Here is a 22527-nt window from a genome sequence, read left to right on the forward strand (position 1 = left end):
TATATCTCTGATAAAATGTATTTCTGTTGTGATGTGACAATCAGAGTAAATGTTCAGGGCACGATCAAAGAGAGAAGTTGTAACTGCTCTTTTAACTAGTGGAGAGGGGGTGATTTAATTTAAAATGAAGATACCTTCATTTTAAATTAAGTCATCCCCCACAAGTTAAAAGAACAATTTTCTGGGGGCGAGTTTTCCTATCAAGTTTGTGCTATGTATATCCAATAAACCAACAAAATGCAAATAGTGCCGAATAATATTAAGTTTCTTTATTTGATATAACACTATGTAACAGTAGTAGAGAAGCTACATATTATTAATACTTTGTGTTTTTATATCTTCCCCGAGTGGTTACTCTCACTGACAATTTGACTTAATTTCGCCTACTCATCAGAAATTACTTCAAGGCCCTAAAAGAGAAAGATAATTATGTGTAATTGGTGCCACAGAGAGAAAGAGGAATAGAAATAGAAAGAGGCAGACAGGGAGGGCGGGGGGGGAGAGAAAGAGAAGGAACTCAAATGAAACTCCTTTATTTGAAATCATGGCGCTAAAAAACATATTTCTATACAGACTTTAAGCTCGAAAAGTGAACCTTCATTCTTTTCCAACTTAAAAAGTACATCTTTTTCTTTTCTTTTTTTCCTTTTTGCTTTCTTCCAAGTGTAAATATGTCAATACTAAAATACTAAAGTTATTTCAACAATGTTCAAACTAAATCCTCATTCAATGAAAAGGATCTTGGAGAAAGAACTAATGAAGTTGTTGAAAGTACTAGTTGAAAGGTCGAATAGATAAGCCTCTGGGGATGACACCCCCCCTCCCCCAAGAGCCCTTAGGGGTTAAGAAAGCAATGTAAGCTAAGAAATTCGCCCATAGAGTATTTGTTATTGGGAAAGAGGGGGAGGGCATGATTGACCCTTGGTGAAAAAAAAACAAAGGGTATTAATGTGATGCTTCAAGGGAATGTTGAACTAAATCAAAACACATTCGAGTTATCAAAAGGAAGTAACTCAGGAACGGCTTAGACTATTAAGTTGGAGTTTTCAGGGATTGATGAGGGGGATGATTGAATGAACAAAACGATATAAATGCAGGTTTCTACTATTACTACAAAAGAACTACTACTACTGCTATAATTGCTGCTACTCATGCGACTAACGCTAAGGCCAAGGGCATTAAGATAAAAATTTCAGGGAAGGTTGAGGGGGAAGTTGAACTAAATCAAAACACTATATGTCTACAGGTTGTCTTACTATAAAATCAACAATAGCACAAACAAAATATCACAAGGCTAACCAAATTTTATAGATAAAGTGGTGCTACTCCCCCTCCCTCTCAATCCCTCTAAACCCTTTGAGTTTTATCTGCACTTTCTCAAAAACAATATAATTTTGAACAGCCGATTTTGTTTAACAAAACATTAAAAAAATCACCATACTCATGAAGATGACTGCAATATGACTAATGAAAATAGTACACTGAGTGTTTAATATATAAATATATTAACTCCTGAAAAAACTCAGCAATTTTTTGTATTCCAAAGTTATAAATATAAAAGAGGAAATGCTTAAAGTTCAGCCTGTTTTCAGTGAAGTACAAATGATGGCATGACCTTTAGAAGAATTAGGAGACAGTATAGTAACCATCAGGGCCGTAACCAGTTTTTTTTTTTTGGGGGGGGGGGGTACAAAAAATTTCAAAAAGAGCGTCAAAAATTTGTATACATTTATTTTTATACGTTTTTTATGAGTCAGATAAACACTTCAGGGGGAGAAGAGGGGAGGGGGATTCAAACCCCCTAGCCCACCGCCCTTGGATACGGCCTTGTAGGATTCAGTTATTAATTCATAGTGGTATACGTCATCTTTATGGTTCATTTTGTCTTGGGTTTCAGTTATTCATTGATAGTAATTTCTGCTTGCCTTTAACTTGATTTATTATCAGACTTTATTTCTGTTTTTCTTAGGTTTTAATACCACACTCTGCTTTCCGTTGAAAAACTTCTTTTTCCGAAAACATTAAAAACAATTTCACTCGTTTTTAATTGACGAAGTATTATTGTTGGTTAATATTAGGAATATTTTTTAAGTTTTTCCTTAAGATCTTTACCTAAATAACAGGAATAAAATCTAATTCCAACTTGGCTAAATTCCAAAAATATTTAGGTGTATTAGGAAAATAAGATTTTTAGCTGCCCCCAGACCCAAGCCTCTTACCTCTCCTAAGTAACCACAACATTTCAAGCCCAATCTCCAAACTGCTCCCAAAACATAACAAGTATAGCATTTTGATAACCTGGATGGACGTTGTGTCATTCAATTTAATTTAACGTATCTTGCCAAGTCGCAGGTCAAGCCCTAGTGCCTCTCCCGTCGTCAACGATCCTAGAAAATTTTAACTTAATACCCCAAGCTTTTTCCAAGAAGTTACAATGTAGATACACAATTTTGATAACTTGGCAATACATCGCGTCTTTTGGCTGACATCAATAATAAACTGTGCATAGATCATAAGTTCCATAGCAGATTATAGTGCAAAAACGTTTTGGCAGATAAGAAACAACAATTGTATAGCCATTTCCCCTCTCCCACACTAAAAATTTCGAACTTCTTTACCTTATCCTCCTGTTTCGTTTCCCCAACAATAACTGAAAGTATAAGCTTCCATCCCCAAGCTGTACATAAGATACTGCAGATTTTGTTATTTTACTTAGATGAAAATTTCAACCCCCCCCCCCAAAGCTGTCCCAGAGATTTTGCATATTTGATATTTTGATAACGTGGATGATATAGCGTATTTTGATTTCGATATTTCACTCCCCAAAACATAGTTCAATGTTTGATTGCCTCTCCTTCTCACTGAAAGTCCCAACTTGATACCCCTAGCTGTTCCCAAAATATTGCAGATACACAATTTTGACAACCTTGAAGAGCATAGCACTTTTGATGTACCATGCTATCTAATTATGCAGAGATTGTGACTCCCATAGGAGCTTATAGTACAAAAATATTTTGATATATCAGAGACAAATCTTTACCTCCTCCTCTTGACTCAACAATTTGAAGTCCCCTTACTCCACACACTCCATTCTTTCCTCAACAGTACTTTTAAGTTTTAACTTCAAACCCTAAGCCGTTCTCAAGATATTGCAGATATGTTTTTACGACCTGGATACACTGTGGATTTAAATTTACGTCTGTCTCCTCCCAAAAGTAAAAAACACCGCTCCCCTTTTCCCCAGCCAAAGACTCCCATAAAGTTTCAACTTGATCCCCAACTTTTTCCCAAGACATTGCACATAACTCTGGTACGTGATCGCATCTGGTTAGTAGCAGAAAAGGCCATGGAAGAGAGGCTGACTGCCTTTAAATCCCTTTCAGTCCATAAAAGTGGAAACTAGAACTTTGATTTTCTAATCAAATGGGCCCAGACCCAAGTCTCTAGCAAAAACCCTTGCAGTATAACGTGATCAGGAAAAATTTTTCGGCCCACTGTTGGGCTCCCTTTCAGAGGAAACTTTTTTTTTCCCTTCTACACTGGGGTCCTCTTAGCCCAATGACTTAAAAATAGAAGTTTCAAGCCAATTAGGAAACCGTTTTTTCCCTATTACAGGGAGCATGTCCTGGAATGTTTTACGCATATTAAGTACTTCTTGGTCCATACGCTTGTGGCTGAAAGTTTCAAACTGATCATGGAAAAAGAGTTTGTTGGCGCATTCAGGACCCCTGTCCCCTCCCATAACAATATTTTTGGTCCTTTTTACCTAGATATTGATCCACGAAAGCTACGAACCAATTGCACACCCAATATCGAACACCCCCCCCCCTATTTTTTATGTGGTAGAGCTGATGTGAAACAACTGGCAATTTGGAATTTTTTTTTTGACCTTTTCTTAGCAGCCGTGGGGGTCATGCCATCCTGGATACATATTTATTGAGCCTTTCAATTATTTTGAACAAAATAGCAATTATAAATAAGCCCCCTCCCAAGTTTTTATAGCCACCCTACCATAAAAACTGGCCGAGGAAAAGCTTCTTGGTCTTTTTTCTTGGGGGGGGGGGCAGTGATTATTTTTTTCTTTCTATATTGAGGCTCTCTTAGTCTGAGGACTTATGGTTTTAAGTTTCAAGCCAAAGAGGGGAAACAAATTTTTGTCCTTTTTCAGGCCCTTTTTGTTTAAGTTTTGTTGGGGGGGGGGGGGGCTGTGCTACATACTGCATGCAGGCCTATGCTACAAAAAACGATAACGCACTGCCTATGATAAATTTTAGTTCATATTATTTTGGATTTATGCCTTTTTTTTTTTACTGTGTCTGCCTCAATCGTATAGAAATTATGACATCATCATTAGCTTAATAGATTTTCAGATATTGCTTTAAAGCTTACAGGCGAACTACTCAAACCAATACACAAGCATCAGCCTGCCCATAGTGGCTGTACTCATTTGATTATATTTCTTGTTCTTTTATGATTTGTTTTCTTTCTTTTATTGTTACTCTGCTTTTGATTTATCATGAGGACGAAAACAAATATTTATATACAACTGAAGAATACTACAGCACATTTGTTTTTCATAAGCAGTTAGAACAAATTTAGGCTGGAAAGAGAGGTACTTACATTTAGTTTATATGGGTCGCCGCTTAGCCTAGTATCCCTCTGGTACATTACTTCATAATGAGCATTGTCAATATTCCTTCTGTAAGGCTGAAAAAAAACAACTTAATTTTAAAATACATCAAAACATTGCCAGCTTTCAAGGAAATAAATTAGAACATGTTTAGTGTCAAAAGTATTTTAGTTTACTTTGCATTAAGAGCATTCATCATTACATTAATCACTAGCTATTTGAACTTTCCATGAAAGAGAAAATAAAATTTCAAACGTTGTTTGACAGATATATAATCTTTCAGGAACTATAATAATAGTAACAAAAAATAGAAGACAAAATGGACGGCACTATTTATTTTATAGATAATTCTACTCTCAAAAACTAAGTAACAGTACAACAAAGATTTTAGTTTAGAACACTAATATTTTTGTCATTACAATGTGTTCAAATCCAAAAACTTTTTATCTTAAAAAACTTTAAACTTTTTATCATTTGGTACTGCTACAGCACCAAAATTGCATCTTTGGACTATAAATAAAATATAAATAATTTGTTACCCCCTCAACTATCACAAAGCACCTGAATTTAAAAAAGTCATAGGAAAATTAAAAATTCCAAAAACTTTTTTAATTCCCTACTTATGAATTATTGAAGTACTATACAGAAATTCTTTCAAAAACCAAACAAAAAACAATAAAATCAAACACTCCAAGAAATATTACAATATGCAACAAAGCTTCCTTTAGATTAGGGCACAGCACTCTAATATTTTAATTTTGTTGTTCATGCAGCCTGTCACACCTCAATCCACAAGGAAAAGTTAAGGTAACCTTTCAAAACTTTTGGGACCTCAGTGACCTAACAGTTGTATTTCAGATACTATGAGCCATGAAACCTTATAAGAGGGGAAGTTAGCACTATACTACTTTTACTATATACTACTTTTACTACTACTACTGCTGAAGCTAAAAGTACTAAGGTGAAAATTTATATCCTAAGCCATCCTTATACATATTCCCCCAATACATATTTATTAATATAGTGAGCAATCCTTAAGATGTTCCTGATACACCCTTTTGAAAACTAGTATGCACATAGTGTGTCTTGATTAGTTCAACTTCCCCCTCAACATTTTGTGAAACTTTCATTTTGATACCCATAGCTTTAGTGGTAGTAGCAGTTGTAGCATAGTGCTTAATTGATATTTCATAGCTATATGTTCCACATGCATGAATTTATTACAATCAAATCCAATTAATTTAAATGATTGTATATCTTATAGTTCTGCCATTTTATTAAATGTTTTCCTAGGTTTTTTTTGCAAAGACATTTAGAAATAGAATAAAAGAACATTCACTAGTGATTTCATCTTCCACTGAGCGAAGTAAAAAAAAAATAAAAAAAAAATAAAAAAAAAAAAAATCTAAGGATCTACAAGCTATGCTAATCAAGCTTGTCAGATAAGTAATCCTACTATTCTCAAATACACAACGAATTTCTGCTGTATGCTGTAAATTTATCTTTAAAAGGCAGCAGTAGGCCTAGTTTATAGGCAGACTGAGGCTTAGCCTGCCAATGGTAGGCGTCACTACTAAATCTGATTGCTAGGCTAGGGTAAGACCTAAGAACTTCAACACTGCCAAATCTTGGACAAATATCTTCATTGAAATGCATCTTTCCTAACATGAACAAAATGTTCACAGTCTTAGATATGATGTAAATAGGTTTATATATTTGGGATTGGCTGATAGTCAGGAATTGGCTAGTTGAAATCGGCTGAATAGAATCCTGGATAAATTTGCTTTTCAACACCTAAATTTAAACAAAATTCATGGAGTCATGGAAGTAGCCTACCTCCAGGTAGGCTACCTGAAGTCATTTTAGTACTCCTGCTCCCCATGAGTAAGGACTATGAACTGCTTTAAAACATCCTAGATTACTTACTTATATCATTCCTAAATATTGATGGCTTCAATTTACCCCTCCCCTAATATATATGGATAAAATCAAGCGTATATCTATGTGTGTGTGTCCTGTATGCATTACTACACTGTCCATCTGATTGCAAAGAAACTTTAAGAAGTTCTGGTCGCCGTTCTGCACTGGTATTTGTGACCATTTCTTTTCATGAGGCCAAAATAATTTCGATGATTTAAAGAATATGAAAATTGCAACTTGGAATGTTAGGATGTTAAAAATTAACTACCATATTGCCATTTTGACTGATGAATTCAGACAATTAGGACTGAACTTATAAAGAGTCTAAGAAACTCATATCCCAGGGGTAGGAAACATGAAATTAGGTGTTACTGAATTTATTTACTCAGGGAAGAAGGATGGGGTACATAGACAGGGAGCAGGGCTAAGTCTTGTTTAGGCTGGGAAGGTATTCATAATAGAATACTAATTGTCCATTTTATTACTAAAAAGAAGTGTTGGGTGATACTTTGATTAAACGATATATCGATATTTTTACGTGTATAGTTTCCCTTTGAAAGTGTTTCCCTTTTCTCCATGGACTTGCAGGGTCGTGTCATCCCCAAAGGCATGACCTTTCAACTATGCTGATCAAAATGGCTACTTAAAAATTTTGAATGGAGGACTTTGGTAAAAAAGAAGCATGGGAGGAGGGGGGATCTACTTGCCCATCAATCGGTTTGGTCACGAAATGGGGAACTAGAACTATAATTTCCTTTCGAGCAAGCCATCTCCCGATTTTATATGAGTATTAGTTCTATACGATCATCCTGCCAAAAAAGAATATAATAAAACAGAACGAATAAACATACATCTGTGATCTTTCTTCTGGCAAAGCTTGAAAAATTTCAAAATTTTTCAGATGGAAGCTAGAAACCCTTAGAGTAACAAAAGAAACTTTAATAAAAGCATCAAAAATGTGAAATTGATATTTACTTCTTTATTATTTCTGGGAATGTTTCTGGTCTACGCTGTTATTATGAAAGTAAAGAGTAACATTAAACCCCAAAACGATTAGAATTTATTCCGTATAGGAGGGGGACTTCCCCTTCATCATCCACACCTCTACCTCATGGTCGTACAAACTTCGGAGGGTGCTCAGGTATGCTCTGATATGCCGAATCTGTGATTTTTATTAAGATGAATTGACTTTTTAAGAGCACTCCCGCCCTTTCTCAAAAATCGTATAAATTTTCTCAGGCTTGTAACTTTTGATGGGTATAAAACTTCATGAATTTTATATATATGGAGCCGGCATAAGAAATCCAATTCAGCTGATACATCTTTTGTTACAAAAATTTCGTGTTTTACAGTTTCGGTTGCTATTTGGCCAAGTTGCTCCTTGCTTACAGTATGTTACCACGAACTATTTGATTAGCTAATCAGGCTTGGAAGCCCAATAATTTTATGAAAACTTTGCATAGGTATTTCTGAGCCCCATATTACAAGACTGTGATGACTTGAGTCGATCAGTTTTTCTTGGAACTAAAAACTCCCTACAGAAAATATAGAGAGCCATGACAGACGCAGCTGCTGACAAAGCATGTCTTGCATTGACCACTGAAACTTCAACAAGTAATCACCACAAACTGGATTGATTCTTAATTCTGCGCTTGTATGTACTGATACAGATTCCCAATTGTACAGATTCCCAATCCACGTATTATGCTATTTTACTCCCAACATAGAGAAGATCATCAAGGGTAATATACAGTTTCTAGAGAGTGTGATCTAAACAAGGCCTATAAGCTTAGAAGGTATTTTATCTAGCCAAGCCTTTTGGAGGTTCTCAGCAACATATGAGAGCCCACCCTCACTAAACGTAGTTTGAGAACGGGCTATGCCATCTTATGGATACAGTTGTGCATTCTGTGTATCTTCATATATGACGCATTATATTGGAAAGATTATTCTTCTCCTCGGCCATTTGCAAAACAATTTTCTATGTTGGATCTTTTCTGCTAGACATTCACTGATAGATACCAGAAAAAGCCAAAATAATATCATTTTCGATATCGATATTTATGTTTCGATATCGATATTTAGTGCGATATATCGATATCGCACAGCACTACTAAAAAGTGCAGGGTATCAGTTATATTAGTATATGCCGCTGTAAAAATGACTGATGGCGGTAGTAGCGACTCAGATGGATTTTACATACAGTTACAGGAACAAATAGACAGGTTCCCAGGTAGAAACATGAAATTTTTATTGGGAGATTTTATTGCCCAGGTTGGTAGAAATAGGAATATATGGTATCCTAGCCTAGGAAAATTTAGTGTAGGAAAAGAAAACAGTAACGGCTTCAGACTGCCACAATTTTGTAGGTATAACAATCTAGTTATAACCATAAAAGTATCTGGTCATAAAATAGTCCATAAGTTAACACGGTATTCATGTAATGGTAAGACAGCTAACATTATTGATTATGTTATTGTAAACCAAAGACTGGCAGGACAGTATATACAAGTGCTGTTATTGATGTTAAAAAGTAAAGATCACCATCTAGTAGTGTCTAGGGCTAATTTAAAGGTGAAATTTTGGAAGGGTCACTACCTCCCAGGAAGTTATGATGCTGGTAGAATCCAAGATAATAACTTGAGACAAACTTTCCTGGAACAGTTGAATACCAAACTTGAGATTTTAAAATTTGACAATGCAGAAGTTGGATGGAATAATTTTAGTAATAATATTTTGTGAAGGTGCTGATGGTGTCTTAGAGAACAAAGTTAGGAACGCAACTAGGAATATTAGTGAAAAAGCTTTATGTTTAAAAGAGAGGAGAAGGAGCTTGTACAAGAATTTTATAAGTGATAGATCATATGAAAATAGGAAGTATGAAAAGAAAATAGAGAAAGCATTAAAATATGAACTAAGGAGGTGTGAAGTGGAGACCATGGACAAAATTTTCAAGGATCTGGAAGATGCAGCTAAATAGCATAGTTGTAAACTATTGTACTGAGATATTAATAAATTGAGAGGGAGTGGTCAGTCCAGACTTGTCCAAGTTAAAGATAGGAACAGAGTCACAATTAGTGATAAGGATAGAGTAAAAGAGGGATGGGCAGAATATTTTGAGGATGTGCTAAACCATTATAGAGTTGCAGGAAAAGATATAGAGAAAAATGAAAAAGTTTGTGAAACCTTTGATGTGAAGGAATCTTTTTTTTTGTGAGGAAGAATTAGAAACAGTACTAAAAGGATTTAAAATAATAAGCCCCCAGGTGCTGAATGAGATTCAGCAATGAGATTCCAACAATAGCGTGGTAAATGAGATTCTAAAATATGGTGGTTCTGAGATTAAAAATAAGTTACTAGAGATTTTGAACATGATTTTTGAAAAAGGGGAAGTACCTAGGGATTTTAGGACAACCCATATTAAACCACTGTATAAGAAAGGTGATAAGAGTGAGTGCACTGTAGAGGCATTTGCCTGGTCTCTGTAGGTAGTAAATTACTTGATAATATGATAGTTTTTAGACTGGAAGATGCTGTAGACAAAGTTTTAAGAGAAGGACATGCAGTTTTAGGAACAGTAGAGGATGTCTCAACAAAATATAACTCAGAATTGCCTGAGTTATCAAACAAATTTAGTTCTCAGTTGAATAGATTATGAGCAACCATTCAATTCTGTTGATAGAAGAGCTTTAGGAAAGGTCTTACTCTTGTATGCTATACCAGACAAATACATTAAAGTGATTAGTGCCATGTACAAGAATAGCATTGCTGCATTTAAGGTAGGAAATGAGGCTAGTAAATGGTTTCGTATTAAATCAGGAGTTAAGCAGAGTTGTGTTCTAACCCCCTTTAAATGGATCATTTTGATGGACTTGGTTTTAAGGAGCACAGGAAAGGCAATTGGAAAGAGAAACTTTCCTAGACTTAGATTATGCTGATGATTTAAGCATCCTAGATGAAAGTATGAGCAGAAAATTTTGCAAGTTCAGGGTGCTAGAAAAGGTTTGAAAATTAATGTTAAGAAGACTAAGTTACTAAGGCTAGGAATAAGTGAAGATGAAAAGGTGATGTTGGGTAACAAAACGATTGACCGAGTGAACAGCTTCAATTACTTGGTAGTATTATTAATATAGATGGTGGGAGCAGCAAAGATGTTGAAAGCAGAATAGCCAAGGCTCAAAGTGTTTTTGAAGTTGAAAAAAAGTTTGAAAGAAAAGAAAGTTAAGTCTGAAAACCAAGATTAGAATATTGGAAGCTACAGTGATGACTGTGGTCAAATGTGGTTCTGAAGCATGGGTGCTCCAAAAGAATCAGACAAAAATTTACTAGATGTTTGCCAGAGCAATTTGCTATGGATTGTTTTGGTTCAATCCTGCTTTCTAGGGCTATAATGAGAGAAAGGTTGAGATAGCTAGGGCACTTTCTGCAGATGAATGATGACAGATTGTCCTTTTTGGGCAACTGTCTAGGGCTAAACAGAAAGCAGGTTGTCCTTGGTTGGGGTGGGAGGATGTTGGTAAAGAAAGATTTAAGAGAAATAGGACTTTTGGTGAGGGTGTAGAGACGGAGGCTTTGAATAGATTAGGATGGCGGAGGAGCATGTGTAGCTGTGTTGGCCTCAGGTGACTTGGTGCTGCAGGTAGTAGTAAGAATTTTCTAAGCAATTTTACATTTAAAAATACAACTGTTAGGAATTTGCAGGGGGGAATTATCCTAAATTTTCCTTTATTGAGATCACAGCAATGAATGAGGTAAGCTAGTAGGCTATTCAAAAACACAGTCCCAATTATATATAATCTTTGTATTGTCAGTAATGCAACTCTTTTTGGTACTAGTTCAGTGGTTGGCCTCTGAAGAAGGAAAAACTATTTAATCCTCTTAGGTTTGATAAGGGTTTTGAGGGGATATTGGGAGGATGGAGGATGATGTATAGTTGATTGAGAACATGGTTTCAAGAAAAATATTTGTCCATGTTTTATTAAACTATTTCGACAGTGAAAGAGGTGCCCTCTGGCAGAAGGGTGCCCAGCAAAACTGGGAATGGTAATTTTTGTGGTAAGATAATTTATAGTAGCATGCCTTGTTTTCATCAATTATCTTTGACTACCCAAAATAAAATAAAAAAAATGAAAAAGTTTTTAAATTAGTGTAGGTGACATTAAAGGTTGATATTTTAAGTGAAAAAGATTATAATCTCACTGAGAGGAGAGGATGTGGGATTTAAAATTTATTAAAAAAAAAACAAAAAAAAAAAAAAAAACTATTAGATCATGAAGACTACTTTGTAAAATACTTACTTACATCATCCCTAAAAGCAAATCAGTTTACTTTCTCCTGCCTCTCTCCCTAATGGGCATATAAAAATTCCAAAATTATACATTCTCCAAGAATTTTCCTGTTACTTGATTAAGCTAATACTTAATGCAACCCAGATAGCTGTAAATTGAATCAATGCTGACAAAATCAAGCAATTGAGAAACAAACGGGAAATATATCATTTTGGCTATATATTGGCACACTAGGGAGTGGTGGTGAACTTTTAGTTGACAACATAATTTAGCTAAGATACAAGTGAATACATCAACTAATGCCTTTTTTCATGATCTTTCATAATTGAATAATTGCTCCTGGGGGAAATAACATTTTAAGTTAATGGGGCCCAAAAAGGTAAAACATTCCATAGTAACAAACAATTTAAAAGATATTTCTAATAAGAACTGTCTAGTGAGGATATTTGCAGCTGATACAGGAATTGTAATCACTATCCTCCTTAGTCTTAATTAATGAAATTAGGCTATGCTTGGTGATGTGTAATTGCATATTAGCTATAACAGGGGGGGGTGAGTCATTGTTTAGGTGGAGATAGGGTAGATTCATAAAAAATAAATTTTAATGGACAAACTGCTTACTCTTCATGAGGCTTCAGATAAATATTGAAAGAGGTAGGGGAGTAGGAATTAAATAAAATGTTTCTCTATACAGCTAAAATGTTACATTGCCATATCTACCAGCACAGAGGTGGAAAAAGCAAGGCAGCTCATCATCAGCCCTGACAGGAAATTTCTTTGGGGTGGCAAACACTCCTAGGGACTTAGTTTTCAGCCATTTTAAATGGTAATATGTTTTCTTTTTTTATTTATATGAAGTACTTCAATGTATTTAAACAAATGCATGTAATGTATTTGTTGATAAGAAAATCCTATGGTAAAGGTTGTAATGGCTTCAGTTATGTAGAAGATCAAAAGTCTCACAGAATTTCCATCCATAGAAACAATAACACTCCTTTTCATCTAACTGAAATTCGTTAGTAGTAATATTAACGAGGATTTTTTACCGAAACTACTATTCATCACCAACTTTTTAAGTATATTCAAACTTTATCCAAAATTGAAATTGCAAGTTTAAACATAGGACAGTACTAATCAATGTAGATGTATTGATTTACACATTTTAAAAGCAATTAACTAGGTATTTAAGGGACCAGTACCTCAAATTATATCTTGGTTGGGTTTGGGTATGACTTGGAAAAGAATCAGAAATTAAATAAAAAAAGAGCTTATCAACTGAAATCAAGGAACGGATTTAAAACTTATTTGAAAATTATTCTTTATATGAAGGGGACTGTCTCTTTCTTATCTCCTTACTCTTTACTGTGAAGTTTGGCCTTTTCCCAAATTTTTTAAGAATATTTGCAATTAAAAAAAAAAAAATTCAAAGCACTAAAAAACTTTTGTTTAATGAACAAGGTGTTGAGAAGGGGGCAATCCCCTTTATATACAGAGTAATTTTTATTTGTTTTAAGTTTTAAACTTGCTCCTTAATTTAGTTAAAAAAATCTTTTCTATTTGTTTAATTACATTTCATGAAACTGTGAAGTTTATGGATACTGTACTTTAGGTACTGCAGAAAAAACGATCAATATTTGGATTTTGATGGGTATTCAAACAGTTTGTGGTAATGCACTGTAAGTAAGGAGCAACCCAGCTCAATAGTAACTAAAGCTCTAAAAAACGGAATTTCGAAACCAATAAATATATCAAAAGAATTGACTTATTATGCTGATTCCAAATATATAAGTTTCATTGGGGGAAAAGACCCCCTTGAAGTCATATAATTTTAATGAAAATCACACCATCAAATTTAGCATATCAAATAACCCAACTGTAGAGGTGTCAAGCCCATATCTGCAAAATGTGGAATTTTGTAGCTTTGCCAGAAGGAAGATCATGGATGCTTGTTTTTTTCCTCAGGGGTGATGGTATTGACCCAGTTGGCCTAGAACGTCGGGAGAGAGCTAATTCTAACGGAAATGAAAAGTTCTAGTGCCTTTTTTTAAGTGACCAAAAAAATTGTAGAACAACTAGACCCCTTCCCATGCCACTTTTTTCCCATCATTGTCCAATCAGAATTTTGAGAAAGCTTTTTTGTTAAGCATAGTTGAAAGACCCAATAACTATGTCTTTGGAGGTAAAACCACCCCCTACAGCCTCTGGGGAAAGGTTTTAAGTTATAAATTTTGCCCATTGTTGTATTTGTTATTGGGAAGTATACATACGTTTTTGGGGTGGGGAGTACAAGTTTTCTGCTGGGAGTACAAGTTTTACACTGGGTGAATTTTCCAGAATTCAAATACAAAATTTCTTTATATGTCTACCTTTCTCCTTACTGATTCAATTTTGCATGTGGAGACGTGAAGGGTAATTGTCAGGGGTACATTTTTGCAAGGATTGAATTATCCAGAGGATATTTCTGTGGGGAGGGGGATTTTTCCATGGAGGTGAAGCCAAGTATCCTGGCATTATTTAAAAAAAACAATCAAAAATTAAGTAAAAAATCAATTTTTTTCAACTGAAAGTAAGGAGCAACATTAAAACTTAAAACAAACAAAGAGTATTATATATATGAGGGGGTTTCCCCTTTCTCAACACCTTGCTATTTATGCTAATGTTTAAATTTTGTCCCAATTCTTTAAAAATGACTCATGAAACACAGGGGTTCTTTAATTAGAACAATAAGTAACTTTGTTTAAAGTGCCAAAATACTGTAGCATGAAGAGCAAGGTGTTGAGGAGGGAGGAGGGGGGCAACCCCTCTTATATACATTCTAATTTAAGTTTGTTTTCATTTTTCAGTTGAAAAAACTTGTTTTTTTTTATTTAATGAAGCTTAGAGACAAATATTTTTTTTAAAGGTAATGGGAAAAGTTTGTCAATTAAAGTAAAAGTAAATAAAAATGAAAAAAGTAAATAACTACAAAAAATATAGAAAACACTAGCCTACTTACAAAAACTAAAATGTAGCCTAAACACCCAGCATTCAGTTCTGTTGAGCAATGCTGAAGCTTTGGATAGATATTTTCTAACAATATCAGCAGTTTTGAAATGGGTTATCAAACACCAAAATATTTAATGCCTTTAGACTCAGTGTTAATAAAAAGTAATGCATTATCAAAGTAGTGCGTTCAAAGTAAAACATTAAAACTAAGATTAAGAAAATCAGATAAAAATTTTAATTCAATGTTTTTAATTAAATTTTTAATACCAAAAACCAATATATTTGACATCTTTTCAGTTCATAACTGTAAAAAAGTAGATCTTTTTCAACATGACAAATAGATAAATACAATCACCTACTGGAAAAAAAAATATATAATAGAAAACAAAAACATATCCATTCAGGGGGGAAATACAGAAATTCCCAGCATTCTATTCAAGAGAAAAATTTATGATTACAGTTGCTTCATATTGTTTTTGTCAAGTGGAAACCACATATCTCCCTTTTTAAAAAAAATTCAGGAAGTGAAAAAACATAATAACTATTTCCTGTTAGTAGTTATGCAGCTGAAACTTTAATGTTAGAGAGGCAACTTTTTGTGGTGGTTCCCATGGGAAGAACAAAAACAACTCAACTAAAGCAGTTCCAACAGAAAAGTCAATATGTGGTTTCCACTTGACAAAATCCCTAATTGGTTATGGTAGAGTGTCAAGCAGATAACACGTATCTCAGGAAATAATGCAATTCAGCTATACTGTTTTAATCAAAACTTGAATATAAAAAGTACAGATTTTAAATCACTTATCAATAGGCTGTTCTTCAGACAATTTGCCATCTTCTTTTCTTCATCAGTCTCAAGAAGGATCTCTTTTTTACCCTTTGAAGTTTTCAAACTTTCCTAGTCATGATTGAATAGATGTGGGATCACCTTCTTCTTGTAGAGGGCCATAGGGTCCCTTCTTCACTTCTGAAACAGGGATTTTTGCAGTATAAGCTGCTTTCAGCACTTGTTTCTTGCAGCAAAGTTTAAACCACCTTTCATCTATTTCCGTGAAATACTTTACTGGCCTCAGTTTACTCCATGGAATTTTAAGTTTGTTTGTATCCCACACAATAGATGAGATAATGGTGTCTAGAGCTGCCTTCCAGTCTACAAAGTCTTTGAACATTAGTACTTCAACAATATAGGGAGCTCAATTTTTTCTTGCAGTTTGGATTAGTCATCCATTGACTAAGGGCTTACACTATGATTCCTTCTATATTGTTTTCAAGCAAAGAGTGCATGATGTGTACAGTCACTAGCAAATGGCCTAAAGAAAGAAAGTCAGCTCAATGGTCAATATACTTTTACACTGCTGAAGAATTGGAAAAAGCAACTCAAGCATTTGGTGGTTTCTGTTTTGACCATCACAGCAGTCAAAAGACAGGCTAACAGTCTTGACAGCACCTCTACCATCAACTTCTGTAATTCACCCTGAAAGACAAGTTGTAATTATGTTTGCCCCTTGGTTTCCATTCTTCTGTTCCCAAAAAAAGCAATATCCATTCTTAGTCATATTCTTGTAAATTGTAAAATTGTAGCAAGCATTTTTTTGAGAAAACTCTATCAACATTCCCTCACTATGTGGTGTGCCAAGTAATGTTTCTAGATCAAAGGAAGAATCAACGTGACACTGGTCAGCTTCAGAATGTTGGAGTCTGGCTTTCACATATGATCTGGATGCTGTCCTCTCTATTATGTGGTTTGTCTATGCCAACTTTTCACTTTCTGTCATATTCTGATCAGACTGCACCATTTCACAGAGAATACATTTATCCTTCATCAGTTTGTGGAAGCTGGAGTCAAACACCTTGTAAATGTTAATAAAGGTCCCACCAAAAAGAATGTGCTTCTAAGTTTTTCTGCAGTGTTTGGTGTACAGCCTGAATAGGTTCAACTTGTTTTTGCCATTTTAAGGTAGATACTATTTATTGTAGAAGAAGGGTGACAATAAAATCCCACGGCAGGTAAGTCTCTCATCAACTTTCTTGAATGCTTATAGACATCCCTTTGTATCTTATTTGTAGGGCTTGATTTCTTATCTTTTCTCAAAGAAAATTTCAAACCATTCTTCTTAGCTACATTTCTAACAGCAAACTCCCCAAGATCTAGGGTTGCCCTAAAAATTTTCAGATAAAATTTCTTCTTATTTCCATCATCATAGGGCATATAATATCCTTTCTTCTTGTTCTGCTTTCAGGGTTTGCTCTGAAACAGGTTCAGAACGAGAGTGAGCACACAACCAATCTTTTTATTGTATTTTATTGCCAAGCCCCAAATAGTAAGAAAAGATCATTTTTTCTTGTTTGCCTGATAAGGTTTTGCAAAACTAACACCTTGATTTTTCTAAAAGACAAGGGTTCTACTCTACCTTTCCTTCCATTCTCTTTCATGCTATTTTTCTAACTCTATCAAGATTTTTTGTTCCTTGTTTTATTTGCATGCTTTTTTTTAAGTGGAAGACATTCCTCAATTTCTAAAGCAGATTGAAACACGTGATCTGTACGAGGAGCTTCTTCTTCGTCCAAGTTTTCATCTCTGAACCAGTTGTGTCTACTTCCTTGTTCTCTGAATCAAAGGCTTCATTTCAGGTACCTTTGTCACTCAAAATACTAGATTCATGTAAATCTAAGTGTATTTCAGGTAAATCTTCAGAGTTACTGCAAGATACACGGTTTCTGCTTGACACTCTTCTATAGTAATCAAAGATATGTTGTTTCCACCATGTCAGTATCTGCCAATTTATGAGTCAGAGGCAAATGAGATATAGACCATTCAATGCAGAATTTTTTGGTGAATAGAAATGCATTAAAAAGTGAAAATCACAAATTTGACCAGATACATGATTTTTTCTTGACACTGACAATATATCAACTCATCAGTACCAAAAAAAAAAAAAAACAGATACCCAATTATAATGGTTTATTGACAAAATTACAATAATTACATGTTACAATTATACACCCAGAACACTATTATGTCTTTGAGAATTGCTGTAAAATTATCTCTACCTTTTTTCTCATTTTAGATCACCTTTTCACACAGGACTCCACCCTTTACTATTGGAAAAAATTAGTTTATAAGCTTATATAGAATGGTACTATCCAATCTCCTTATAATTAAGAGCATTTTAGTCATCTAGTTGGAACATTTGGCACATCTGTATAGGAAAAATCTAAATTTGCCAACTAGTTGACTAATTACTTCTCCCCAGCAAAACTCAATTTTTCCAACTAGTTGACTAATAACTTTTCCCCACCAACACATAAATTTGCCAACTAGTTGACAATAAATTTTGCCCCAGGAAAACTGTCCTTTTCCAACTAGTTGACTAATAACTTCTCCCCAGCAAAACTTAATTTTTCCAACTAGTTGACTAATAACTTTTCCCCAGCACAAAACTTAATTTTGCCAACTAGCTGGAAAGAAACTTTGCCCCAGAAAACAATTCATTTTCCAACTAGTTGACTAATAATAGTTAGAACTTATTCTGAATAGCATAAAATATGTTAATATTATAGGGTTCTTTCAAATTTAATTATTACTATTGTATTACAACTTCCATCTCTCTCCCTGTCTCCCTCTTAATGGGGGATTTACTTTGAGTTATATATTGGGCTTTGAAGCCAGGGATTTTTTTGTTTTAATTCCTAGGATAATTAGTCTTATACCTGGTCCCAAAAGTGAGATTGAATTTGTCAAAGCTTGGAGGATTATTCCTCCTGTCTGTTTAACAAAAACGAATGCATATTTGAAGTTTTGTTCATTTCTATCTTGCATTTGTTGGACATAAATTGTGTATGTTACTTCATTTATCTTTCTTTGTTTCTTATCTGGAGGAATATTTTTGTGTCATTTTTAGAATTTTTAATTAATTTTCCCAAATAGTTGACAATATATGTTGCCCTATCAAAAATTTCCTTTTCCAACTAGTTGACTAATACCTTTTCCCCAGCAAAACTTAATTTTTCCAACTAGTTGACTAATAACTTCACCCTAGCAAAACTTAATTTTGCCAACTATGGAAAGAAACATTGCCCCAGAAAACAATTCATTTTCCAACTAGTTGACTAGTAACTTTTCCCCAGCAAAACTTTATTTTTCCAACTAGTTGACTAATAACTTCTCGCCAGCAACATTTATTTTTGCCAAAAAGCTGGAAACAAACATTGCCACAGAAAACAATTTATTTTTAAACTGGTTGACTAGCAACTTTTCCCCAGCAATACTTTCTTTATCCAACTAGCTAGAAACAAACTTACCCTATAAACACTTTTGTTAGCCATCTATTTGGCAAGTAACTTTTCCTCAGAATAATTTCTTAGGTAATGATGTGACATAAAGAGAAAACAAAAAACACACTATTCCCAGTCCTATGAAAATTGGCAGTATATGCTTTTAACAAATGTGCTACAGCTAAGGTAAATCAAACAAACTGAATTCAGGAATAAATAGTCTTTAAGCCACAGAACTAAAAGTCTTCTCCTTCTATAAGTGAATGTATATATATATATATATATATATATATATATATATATATATATAAGAACAACTGCAGAAATGGGCATCAGATAATGAATGGAACTTGTCAGGTTGCACAAAAATGTGCATTTTTACGTGAAATTGCATCTCTGTGAACCTGGGCAACAGTCTGCAAGATAAGACTATCTTGCAGACTTTTGCCTATTATTGGAAAGCACACTTAAAGAAGGAGAAGACTTTTAGTTCTGAGGCTTCAAGACTATTTACTCTTGAATTCAGTTTGTTTGATTTACCTTAGCATTTGTTAAACCTTAGCATTTACCATAGTAAATTTGTTAAAATCACATACTGCCAATTCTTATTGGACTGGGAATAATATGTTTTTGTTTTCTCTCTATGTCATGTTGTTAGCTAAAAAAATTATTCTGATGACAAGTTACTTGCCAAATAGATGGCTAACAAAAGTTTTTATAGGGTAAGTTTATTTCTGACTAGTTGGATTAAGGAGGTAATGCTGGGGAAAAGTTCCTAGTCAACTAGTTAAAAATAAGTTATTTTCTGGGGCAATGCTTGTTTCAAGCTAGTTGGCAAAATTAAGTGTTGCTGGGGAGAAGTTATTAGTCAACTAGTTGGAAAAATAAAGTTTTGCTGGGGAGAAGTTATTAGTCAACTAGTTGGAAGAATTAAGTTTTGCTGGGGAGAAGTTATTAGTAAACTAGTTGGAAAAGGAAAGTTTTGCTGGGGCAACATTTATTGTCAACTAGCTGGCAAATTTAAGTGTTGCTGGGGAGAAGCTATTAGTCAACTAGTTGGGAAAATTAATTATGTATTCTAAAAATGAGACAAAAATATTCCTCCAGGAAAGAAACAAAGATAGATAAATGAAAGAACATATACAATTTATGTCCAATAAATACAATCTAGAAATAAACAAAACTTCAAATATGCATTCATTTTCTTTAAACAGATAGGAGGAATAATCCTCTAAGCTTTAACAAATTCAATCTCACTTTTGGGACCAGGTATAAGACTAATTATCCTGGGAATTAAAACAAAAAGTCCCTGGCTTCAAAGCCCAATATATAACTCAAAATAAATCTCCCATTAAGAGGGAGACAGGGAGAGAGACAGAAGGTGTAACACAATAGTAACAATAGTGATAATTAAATTTGAAAGAACCCTATAATATTAACATATTTTATTCTATTCAGAATAAGTTCTAACTATTATTAGTCAAATAGTTGGAAAATGAATTGTTTTCTGGGGCACTGTTTCTTTCTAGCTAGTTGGCAAAATTAAGTTTTGATGGGGAAAAGTTATTAGTCAACTTGTTGGAAAATGAAAGTTTTGCTGGGGCAACATTTATAGTCAACTAGTTGGCAAATTTAGATTTTTCCTATACAGATGGGCCAAATTTTCCAACTAGATGACTAAAATGTTTTTAATTATAAGGAAATTGGATAGTACCATTCTATATAAGCTTATAAACTAATTTTTTCTAATAGTCAAAGAGTGGATATCCATTTCATACAACTCAACTCTAACAACTGTTTTATGATAGGGTATCTCTCCTGCATCTGTCCTGGTAACTGATGCCTCTCAATTGACTTATATTAAAGAATGGGTATAATGCAAAAGTACCTATTTTCCTTATTAAGGGTCAAAATCTGTCGGCAGGCAGCCAACAATGGGACAACACACATTTTGTCCTTGGTTTTTCCCTATTTTGCTCTCTTTCTTTTGGTTACCTTATAACTACTTTATAGTCCCAAATTTCCAAATTTATAGGCCCATAGGTTTGGCGGATAAAGTTTAGTAGAAGTGCCTTTAAAATGTGGCAACTATAATTTTTCTGTAAATAATGAAGTAAAAATTGTTTTATTAATGTGTTTCCTTTCTAATGGCATCAATTCTATAAATAGCTTATACAAAAAAAATCTAATTTCTAGCCAATAGGCTATAGTAGAGATTGTATTAAAGAATATTAATTGTATTAAATAATGGGTATAATGCAAAAGTACCTATTTTCCTTATTAAGGGTCAAAATCTGTTGGCAGGCAGCCAACAATGAGGCAACACACATTTTGTCCATGGTTTTTCCCTATTTTGCTCTCTTTCTTTTGGTTACCTTAGGCTATAACTACTTTATAGTCCCAAATTTCCAAATTTATAGGCCCATAGGTTTGGGGGATAAAGTTTAGTAGAAGTGCCTTTAAAATGTGGCAACTATAATTTTTCTGTAAATAATGAAGTAAAAATTGTTTTATTAATGTGTTTCCTTTCTAATGGCCTCAATTCTATAAATAGCTTATACAAAAAAATCTAATTTCTAGCCAATAGGCTATAGCCTAGTAGAGATTGTATACTGATTTAGTCCTTGAATTAGGCCTAGATCACTCCTGGATATCTTGGGCTAGCCCTAGCCAATAGGCTATAGAGTTCTGAAGAACACTTGGGCCTAGCCAATGCCTAAAAATAATCACAATGTCAAAATAATCTGACAAACAATATTTTTTGTGAAGAAAAAAAACATCATTTTCCTTACATAGGACTGTTTTGAAGATGGCTGTTCAAATCCCATCAGATTGTTCAGCTTAGCCTATTGTAAATAAATAATTTCTCAAAATACTTACCTTGCCATAATAAAATCTATTGAAAACAAAGCTTAAGTATTGTGGAGCAAAAATAGCACCAACTGTGATGGCAAAACTAGGAATAATCTCGTACCACATTTTTTAGGATTAAAAAAAAAAAAATTAAAAACGGTGTTGTTCACCAATATTCTGTAACTACACCACTGTCGCATTTGCGATAAAAAAAAGCCAAATCTCATGAATTACGTTGGATTTATCTTGATTTTAATAAGGCCTCCCAAAAGAATACTAGATTAAAAAAAAAGGATATCTCGAGAGGACAACCGCTTCCCTTCTTCAGTGCTATATGCGAAAGTCTAAAGGGTCATGTTCGCATTTTCTGAGTGAAAACGCGAACGAAAGAAACTGGACAAAATAAAAGACAAAACAAACAACGTGGAGGGGGAAATGAAACAGAACCCAAATTGGAAGAATTAAAAACCCTAACAAAATGAATTTTTTAGCTTCTATTTTTCTAGTTCGGGAGAAAATATACATAAACTTTTAGCTTTTATTACTACAACTACCATGGGCGCCGGCAGGGAGTGG

The 22527-nt window shown here is 34.1% G+C and overlaps 1 protein-coding gene across 1 annotated transcript; it reads right to left on the reverse strand.

Annotated features, from left to right (window-relative positions):
- Positions 1 to 254: 254 nt before the first annotated feature.
- ND-MWFE (NADH dehydrogenase (ubiquinone) MWFE subunit) lies at positions 255 to 22114 on the reverse strand. The gene is made up of 3 exons (XM_089088971.1): positions 21979 to 22114; positions 4621 to 4707; positions 255 to 410 (listed from the first exon to the last, which is right to left on the reverse strand). The coding sequence occupies exons 1-3, from the start codon at positions 22075 to 22077 to the stop codon at positions 384 to 386; spliced, it is 213 nt and encodes a 70-aa protein (XP_088945097.1). The 5' UTR covers positions 22078 to 22114; the 3' UTR covers positions 255 to 383.
- Positions 22115 to 22527: the final 413 nt, after the last annotated feature.

This window comes from Artemia sp. Qi Xiang Cuo, chromosome 5 (assembly GCF_049724085.1).
Source record: "Artemia sp. Qi Xiang Cuo chromosome 5, ASM4972408v1, whole genome shotgun sequence".
Taxonomy (NCBI): Eukaryota; Metazoa; Arthropoda; class Branchiopoda; order Anostraca; family Artemiidae; genus Artemia; species Artemia sp. Qi Xiang Cuo.

Bases quoted from the DNA above. Each gene is read 5' to 3' on its own strand.
- ND-MWFE (XM_089088971.1), bottom strand. From the start codon at position 22,077: ATGTGGTACGAGATTATTCCTAGTTTTGCCATCACAGTTGGTGCTATT. The intron at 4,708-21,978 runs GTAAGTATTTTG...GTTTTTTTTCAG, and splicing joins ATAGATTTTATTATGGCAAG to CCTTACAGAAGGAATATTGA. The intron at 411-4,620 runs GTAAGTACCTCT...TTTCTCTTTTAG, and splicing joins GCGACCCATATAAACTAAAT to GGCCTTGAAGTAATTTCTGA.